The sequence below is a fragment of the Silurus meridionalis genome, chromosome 8 (assembly GCF_014805685.1).
Source record: "Silurus meridionalis isolate SWU-2019-XX chromosome 8, ASM1480568v1, whole genome shotgun sequence".
NCBI lineage: Eukaryota > Metazoa > Chordata > Actinopteri > Siluriformes > Siluridae > Silurus > Silurus meridionalis.
Window position 1 is genome coordinate 9896095 of NC_060891.1, and position 9919 is coordinate 9906013.

A 9919-nucleotide genomic window follows, 5' to 3' on the forward strand; every position below is an offset into this window, starting at 1 on the left:
GGCAGTCCATGTGTAATGTCCCTGTGAGGTGAAAGCATGAGATCAGTGAAAAAAAAAACACCTTTAGATTGAGAGTTAGATCAGGAAAAGAAGGCATGATGGAGGTTAAGCTTCTGCAGACTAATTGTTGTATCCATCATTTGTTTGCACTAAATAGACATAAAGAAACATAATGTCAGCAAAGACCAAGTATAGATTTACTAAAACACAATGAAAAATAATACCAGTGCATAAACACAACTATTCAATCCTCTGTACCTGATCTGGCCCACAAATCTATACGTGTAAAAATAGTATGATTTTTAATAAAAGGTTTTTGCTACTGAGTGTATAAAACCTTTGCAAAAAAAACACTCCAGACAGAAGAATTATCTTTATTCAGCATTTAATGTCCCAGCTAATAAATTGCAAATATTTACCCAGGTGTGTTGTATGGGGAACTGTGTGCCTTATCCTTTTGATGTTCTCAACCTTGTCTGCTTTGGTGATCTGTTTTAAAGCAACACCAATCTCAGTGCCAAGAAGCTGCAATGTGACTATTGCAGATGGTCACACTGAATACCCAACATGTTTGGTGGTTGGAATGTGCAAAAAAAATGCCTAATAAGCCTTATATCAGAACACTGCAACAGAGCCAATTGGTCAATTAAATTTGTAGGAGAACTTTATTACATTTTGTGGATTAAAACACTGAAAGGACAAGAACTAATTATTGCATGCTTTTTTTGTATTAAGCTCCAAACCTAGAGCTTGGAACATAGAATCTTAGAAACATAATTAATAACAATTCATTGTATTACTTATCTTTGTTAATTAATAAAGCTTAAAAGGAAGGTGGTGAATGGAAAAGCTGTATATTTAAGCTTGCTCTACTTCCTCCTCAAGCTCTCCTTCATCTTCAGCACTTGCTTCCTGGTACTGCTGGTACTCTGACACCAGGTCATTCATGTTGCTCTCAGCCTCACAGAACTCCATCTCATCCATACCCTCAGCTGTGTACCAGTGCATGAAAGCCTTGCATCTGAACATGGATGAAAACTGCTCAGAGATTCGCTTGAACAGCTCCTGAATAGCGGTGCTGTTCCCGATGAAGGTGCCGGACATTTTTAGGCCACGGGGTGGAATGTCGCACACGGCTGTCTTTACATTGTTGGGGATCCATTTGACAAAGTAGGTGTTGTTCTTGTTCTGCATGTTGAGCATCTGCTCATCCACCTCCTTCATGGACATGCGGCCACGAAAAATGGCAGCCACCGTGAGATAGCGGCCATGACGTGGGTCGCAAGCGGCCATCATGTTCTTGGCATCAAACATCTGCTGGGATATTTCAGCCACAGTGAGAGCACGGTACTGCTGGCTCCCCCTGCTGGTCAGAGGGGCAAAACCAGGCATAAAGAAGTGCAGACGAGGGAAGGGTACCATGTTGACAGCCAGCTTACGCAGGTCAGCATTGAGCTGCCCAAGGAACCTCAGACATGTTGTGACTCCACTCATGGTGGCACAGACCAAGTGGTTGAGGTCACTATATGTCGGTGTTGTGAGCTTCAGGGTGCGGAAACAGATGTCATACAGGGCTTCATTGTCAATGCAGAATGTCTCGTCTGTGTTTTCTACCAGCTGATGGACAGACAGGGTGGCATTGTAAGGCTCCACCACTGTATCTGAGACTTTGGGTGAGGGGACAATGCTAAAGGTATTCATAATGCGGTCCGGGTACTCCTCTCGGATTTTGCTGATAAGCGGAGTGCCCATGCCGGACCCAGTACCTCCACCCAGGGAGTGAGCGAGCTGAAAGCCCTGCAGGCAGTCACAGTTCTCAGCTTCCCTACGCACCACATCCAAGACAGAGTCCAACAACTCAGCACCTTCTGTGTAGTAGCCCTTGGCCCAGTTATTACCAGCACCAGTCTTACCTGTGGAAAGGAAACAATGACTATCATGCAAACACTGTTACAGCTGACAGGAAACAGGAGACAAATCTCAATGCACACTGTCAGAATAAACCCAAATTTCACTGCAAGAGAGACCATCAGATTTACTAGGTTGCCTCTATACATTATAGAAAAAGAAACTGTACGAACCATTAGAATGGTATGTATTAATTACCAAAAACAAAGTTGTCAGGCCTGAAAATTTGTCCGAACGGTCCAGATCTCACAGAGTCCATGGTACCTGGCTCCAAATCCACCAGCACAGCACGGGGGACATGTTTACCACCTGTCAAATTGAAAGGTAAATAGATAGATTTGTTAATCCCAAAGAGAAACTGAAATGTTACAGTAGCCAGTTCACAGACATACAACAAAGTACAAGCAATACGGTATAGAATAAAATGAAGACTTTAGATTTTAATTAAAATATCCGAATCAGAAAAATCAAAAACAAAGAGAGTGAGAAAGACAAAAATATATAAATATATAAACATAAATAAATAAATAAAAAAGATACACAGGAACTAATGCAACAGGCTGCCATTAGTGCAGCACCATCTTGAGAACAATAAATAAAGTAAAAAAAAAAAATTATACACAACAGCTTCATTGTAGTAGACATTAATTCTCTCTAACTGAATGTCGCTGTCGCCATGGTAACTGCCTGTTGGGTCAATCCCATGTTCTTCACTAATTACTTCCCAGAACTGAGGGTCGAAAAATTGTTTTTTAAAAAAAAAAAAAAAAAAAAAAAGGACACTATAGCTTTTTTAAAAAAACTCGTTATATTTTTTTTCTTCCTAGCGCGTTATAAAAAATACGATTATAAAAAACTGTGTTTTTCTTTAACTGTAAAGGTGATTAAAAGGCTTTCATTTTTTTACCTTGGCACCAATTTGGCTGCCGCACTGTCCTGCTTGCATATGAATAATTTCTCTCATTTTACACGATGCTGAACAAACGTTGCTATTGAAACTTGAAACTACTCCTGTCAGTTCCAGCAACAAATGTCGTCGTTAAACCTAATTAAAGCCTATTTCTACAGTCTGGTGGAATCACTGAAACATACGTAGTACGCATGTTTACGTCATAAGCCCGTCTCCCAGAACATTTACAGTGTTGGTGGAGACTTATGTCTGATGTTGTTATAAAAGTTTTATGGAATTATTTTTTAATCGATAAAAATATTTTTAATAAAAAGTGCAAAACTCACCTGTAACTTCATTGTAGTTGATTTTAATGTTCATGTCTTTATCTTACACCCCACCACCCCCAAACACACACACACACACGCGCACACACACACAGCTGTTAAGAACTGAGGCAGACATAAAACGAGCTGTCTACCTCTCTTTCCCACATTGCTACTAACGCACCACTTACACTTTACACCCAGACTACTACTATTTATTATTAGTATTATTATGACCACCATTATTATCATTATTATAGTAAGCAGTTATGAGTATAACTTCTGCAATATTTCATTATTTTTGATAATCCTGTTTGCACTCCACTGTTTGCACCAAGTCCCACTGCACATGTATTTCATTGTACAAAGTCATATTACATTTTATTACCAAACAATTTTGTTTTATCACTATAATGACAATTAAGTCTCTAAGTCTGGTTATAACCGTTCTTATAAATGGTAAAAACAGCGTTCAGAGGAATGCTGTAGGCCAGGCAGGGGCCCATGATATATTAATGTATTTACAGTGGTGTACATCATAACGTCTTAATAGTGATGCTCGAAAAGCAAAGCCTCAATGTTATAATTGCTCAAACCTCAAATTGTGCAGCCCATTGGTTCAACATGTGGTATTACTTTTCGAAGGATTTAAAAAAAAAAGTAGAAATATTTCCCATGTAAATGGATGGGGCCGAAAACGCTGGGTGTCACAGCTGGGTCCTTGAACGGATGGGCAGGAGATCATGCATATTCACCACACGTTCCCAAATAATCTCAGGAATTATGTTTATTGGGTAATTAATTGCATCTTAAAATCCTGGGAAGCCCCAAGAATTCACAAACATTGCGACTTAATCAGGGCTGTCGTTGGCTATGCATTGAGATGCGAATCACATCGGCCTGTTATAGAGATGCACATCCCTAATTTACAGTGCTGTACATCACAACCTCTTATTAGTAGTACTTGAAAAGCATTACTATTACAACTGCTCATATTTAAGATTTTTTTATCCAGTCCCTCAGTTTTCACACCATTTAATTGATAAAAATATCAAATGCCAAATGGGTGAAAGACATATTCTATTCAGAAAAATTGATTCAGAATAAAAAACCCCAGAAACAATTACAAAATATTTTACTTTACATTATTATTATTATTATTATTATTATTATTACAGTATGTACATCTGAAATAACAAACAAATATATAGAAATTGAAAAAAAGAGCAGATGGGTTGTTTTACCTTTACCAAATTCATATGAAAAAGATTAACAAATAATCAGAATGACTTAATTTGTGACAGTGTCTCAGTGTAATGTGTGAGAGAAAATGAATAATTAATGACATTAATTAAAAATAAAATATCAAATGTTTAATTTAAAATATCATTTTGAATAAGATGTATTCTGTTTATCATATGATTTGTAAAAAGTCACACAGGTCAAGTCAAGAGGCTTTTATTGTAATTTCTACTATACACAGTGGTACACAGTACACAGTAAAAACGAGACAACGTTCCTCCAGAACCCTGGTGCTACACTAAACAACAACATAAAGCTACAACACAACACAAGCTACATAAAGTGCATCGAGTGCAACCTGGTGCAAACAGTACAGACAGACAGACAACACAAGACAAAACACAAAACCAAGATAGCGCCGACCAGTACACCTACTGTATACTTGGTTATACAGTACTGTAAACTGTAAAAACTATACTTGGGAGTGAATAAAAGAACAGGTGCCTACTAGATTTCTTGTATTAACTGTAACTTACCTGCTGTAATGTTTTAATCTCAGAATATGACAAATTAAATATTTTTTATACAGTATATGTTTTACTAAGATGTTTTGTCGCAGCATACAAATAAACACACAATCCATTGGCCAAGTTTACGTAACACAAGGAATTTATTATGGTTTGAAGGTTCTTTGAACATGACACACATCACCTTCATCTTTTAATTTTGCACAGTAGTGGTCCACCTCAGTTACTTAATGAAGTACAGTAACCACAGCATTGGCAGACTGCACTATAGATCATCACTGCACAAATATATAGGACAAAGTGCAGTAAACATGCATTTCAGTATATCACTCAAACATGGTGTACATCACCAGTCTTAAAGCTTTAGTGCTTTTTACTCCAGTTGGACTTCCATGTACTGCAGAACTTTATTGTTCTATAGCTGAACTGTGCTTAAACATCATTATATAAAAATGTTGTAGTTATTCTAATACTGCTGTTGAACTTTTGTTTATCTTAGTAATACTGTAGTTATTTTTTGTAAGGGTGCCTTTAAGTTTATCCCTAATGAGCAAGCCAGTGGCAAGGAAAACTCCCTGAGATGGTATGAGGAAGAAACCTTGAGAGAACCAGACTCATCTGGGTGGCACCGAATGTCCATTCATTGTAGTTTTATCATTGTTGAGGTTTGCTGTTCAGTGATGGAGGCTTTCAAGCAGAACAGCAAATAACAGCTTAGTGTAAGGTGATGCTTCTTCATGATGGAAATGTGGAATTCATAATGGAAGACCTATTTGGCATATGTGAAGATTAAATAAAATAAATAACAAAAAACACCAACTAAAAATAGAGCTAAAACACAACGTAAAAGGTATAACGCGTCCATATTAACTGCAATCTTGCTAGAGATAACTCACAGTATTAATACAACAAATGTTGTGACATCACAGCCGCTTAGGAGCTCTCTTTATAAGTCTAAGCCCCTCCCTCTGGCTCAACCATTACCACAAGTTTATAGATGCTTCCCTATATATATTTATATACCATTTATTCTATACAAATATTGATAATTTATAATTATTAATAATAATACAATAAAACAAAAAAAATTATGCATAAATATTGTATAAACATTATTTCTCTCTCCCCCAACACCCACCTTCCGAAGCACAAACAACGGACTCGTCGGTTTCCGGTTTAGTAGCGCGCTGCCTCGCGCTCCAATTAGCCAAACCAAAATCGCAACCCGGAAGATCTTTTCTACTATCTAACTAGAGATGAGATATCCGAATTCGTTTACCGAATCAAAACCTTCTGAATCACTCAGTGAACGGATCCGAGTCTCACGAATTCCTTGAGCCACTTGATTCAGTAGAGCCTGCCTGCTTTTGCAATGGAATTCCACTAGAGGGCACTCACGAATTCATATAATTCACAGAATCCGTGGACTCATGAGTCCCTCAGATCCCAATCTCACAACTTTTCAAAAGATGCCATTTATTTACTTAGAAGCAAGTATTTAAAATTTCCTTTACATCCCAAAATTAAAGAAATACATTTTATATTTAAGTGGTATATGTCCATCCAGTGAATATTAATGACAACAATTTGAATTTGCTTTTAATAAATGTATACTTTGTGATATTAAAACCACACAACATTAATTTCTTTTCACTGTATGTATGTGGATGCTTTATGGTCTGATATTCATAACTGACTTTACCCCAAGTGCCCCACCTAACCCATTTAACTGTGAAGGACATTATCTTTGGAGTTGTAATGAACAATAACAAGTACGTCTTTCTGGTTGATGATATACTTCTGATAGGAAAGTTTCATATACACATATCTAAATACTTGAAAGTGAAATCAACGTTTTGTGCATTTTATAATGTGTTTATTTCTTTCACAAAAGCCCTTAAAGTGTTTAAATGCAATAAAACTTTTATCCTTTATAAAAGAGTATGATTTACAGAATAAACAATAGCCCCTTTTTTCTAAATACAGTGGAACCCGGTTATGTCGCCGGCGTAGGGGTGTGCCAAAAACATCGAGATAACCGATGATCGAGATAAACAAAAATCAATATGGCGGCAATATATTAACGTGCTTGAAATTTCTTTATGTACATAATGTGCGTTAATAAATGAGAATGTGCATGCACATGTTTTTGGAGGTTTTTTTACACAACAGCGTTGCCGCGATTTGTTTGATGAAGGCATGCTATAAAAATTTACATACATGTTTGTTAACAACAAAAGGCATATGTACACCAACTAACAGCAGAGATTTACCAGTATACAATACAAACCACCATCGATTCTCAAAACAAACCTTTTATTATATTCTCCAACATTGCAAACACAAAGTTCGCTCACAAAATCACACAAAATGTGCGGGGCGTAGTTCGTTTTTACAAAAAGCTAACCAGTGTCAACATTAAATTCTTGAGTCTCACAGCTCTGAAAAGTATCCTGCACCTGTAGCATCTGTAAGGCTTGATTTTTCCTCCACTTCCGCGAGTTTTTCTGTGGCTGCACAGTGCCGTCTCACTACCGTATTTTCACGTATATAAGATGCACCCTGGGTGAGGGGTATGTAAAACCTTCTATAAGAAGCATCTTATAAACGCGAAAATACGGTAGTGAGATGGTGATGTGGCAAAAGCTGGCGATTGGTCATGCGGATCGAGATAACCGACGTTAAGTGGCAAATTTGCCCCCCTTGTGCTCGAGATATTAGGGTTCGTCGAAATAAAAGAATCGACATAACCGATGAGCAAATGCTAAGACAAAGAATTTGGCGGTTCCACTTCAAAAACGTCGACTTAGGGTTGGCGAGTTAACCGAGGTCAAGATAAGTGGGTTCGACTGTATATGTCAGGGGTCGGCAACCTTCACCACACAAAGAGCCATTTGGACCTGTTTCCCACAGAAAAGAAAACACTGGGAGCCACAAAACCATTTTGACATTTAAATTGATATAACACTACATGTAACACTTTTTTTTTGCCTTTATGCTATGTATAATCAAACCATAATGTGTTGCATTTATGAAATCAATGAACTGCAGAGAGAATGAAATTACATTTCTGCATGCAACAAAAATTTTAACTCCTTAAAAAAAGACATTGGGTTGAAGGTTACTTTCAAGTAAAATACTCAATGTCTATTTGAGTCCTTCTTGTATTTATGAAAAGAACACCGAACATAAATTATCCACCGGCAGCAAACCAAAAATGCCGTCCTCTTCTGTGTGCCGTCAACCAAAGTTTAAGAAGTCGCGTGCCGGTGGGTGTCGCACATTAGCGGTTGTGACGCATATGAAGAGCAACAAAAAACTTTAACACGTTTTATTTTGATTTTACAAGATCACCAAAATCTTCAAATTTAGAATTACATTTTAAAAACTAACAAACTAAAATAAAATAAATTTTAATTAAATACTCATTATTTATTTTCCAAAGCCACAGGCAGAAGAGGGACGAAAGAGCCGCATGCTCAAGAGAATGCCAAGAGTGTGCAAAGCAGTAATCAAAGCAAAAGGTGGCTACTTTGAAGAACCTACAATATGACATATTTTCAGTTGTTTCACACTTTTTTGTTATGTATATAATTCCACATGTGTTAATTCATAGTTTTGATGCCTTCAGTGTGACTCTACAATTTTCATAGTCATAAAAATATAGAAAACTCTTTGAATGAGAAGGTGTGTCCAAACTTTTGGTCTGTACTGTGTATATATATATATATATATATATATATATATATATATATATATATATATATATATATATATATATATATATATATATATATATATAGTAATTTATTTGTAGTTGTAGTAAATGTAATTAAAACAATTACAGAAGACAATTAAGTTAAATAATATAAGCAGTTAACTTAAAGCAAAAACGTTCCACAGTGTCAGTGTTGCCAGTTATGATGTTCTAAAAAGGCTATTCCAAAATACATAAACATCACGAGCTAATACACAGTCGAAACTTGTGATTCTTACCTCTAAATTAGTCATTTTTATTGCTCCCCATATTTTTTTTTTTTTTAGAAAGGATAAATAGCATATATAAATAGCAAATATGCATAATAACTGCCTTGTCAATGCAAAATGAATGCGTTATGGTGATGTATTATAATCCTGTCATGATGCAGAAAGTGTTTAAATTCTAATATGATAGGCTGTCAAATCTTATGAATTTCAGCTGATATCAAATTAACTTTATTCTAACAATATTTCAATCAGTTCAAAGATTAAACTGTGCTAAAATTACGTTAATTGGCAAAACTAATTTTGCTTAATATTTGCGCATGGTGGTCACAAGCAACTGCCTATGCCTCGGGGGCGGCCCAGACTGACCCATGTAACCTTCACGCAGACATATACTGTACATGATGGAAAGTATTATTTAGATCAATGATCCATACATATAGTAGATTACCACACAATGCATCTTATAAAGAATATATACTGACCTTTAACGCTGCATATAATTAGTGCCATGCCATGTAATACTGCTTAGGTGTTGTTTAGTAGTACTATGTTTACTCATGAGGAGGAACCAAATGTCTCCACAAAATACAGTTTTGAAATACATAAAGTAGAAGTTTTATATCTATAACTCATAGCACACACATTAGATTTATTTATTTATTTTGGCAAGAATGAGAAAGTAGTTTTAAAAAAAACAAAACAAAACAAAAAAAAGTCAACTCAATGAAGGGATGTAAAGGGACTTTCTGTGAACAGCCCACCATCAAATCCCAAAATGCACAGGGGTGGGTTCAGTCCCAAAAGAAAAAGTTTCCTTCTCCTGCATAATGGAAATCCAAAGTTGCACAGAAAAATAAAACAGAAGTGTGTGAGAGAGAGAGAGAGAGAGAGAGAGAGAGAGAGAGAGAGAGAGAGGGGCAGACAGGTGGATCCACCTGTGCACTCTTTTTGAGCTTCCAGCTACCAGAATCTGTTGCCAGATTTGACGACCATTCTGCTGGATTACTATTGATACCTGTATATTCTGTAGAAAATTTACT

General features: G+C 36.4%; 1 protein-coding gene across 1 annotated transcript; it reads right to left on the minus strand.

The window, feature by feature from the left end:
* Positions 1–836: 836 nt before the first annotated feature.
* Positions 837–2911, minus strand: LOC124390155 (tubulin beta-4B chain-like). The gene is made up of 4 exons (XM_046855915.1): positions 2816–2911; positions 2535–2638; positions 2107–2222; positions 837–1913 (listed from the first exon to the last, which is right to left on the minus strand). The coding sequence occupies exons 1-4, from the start codon at positions 2870–2872 to the stop codon at positions 859–861; spliced, it is 1332 nt and encodes a 443-aa protein (XP_046711871.1). The 5' UTR covers positions 2873–2911; the 3' UTR covers positions 837–858.
* Between the last annotated feature and the right edge of the window lie 7008 nt (positions 2912–9919).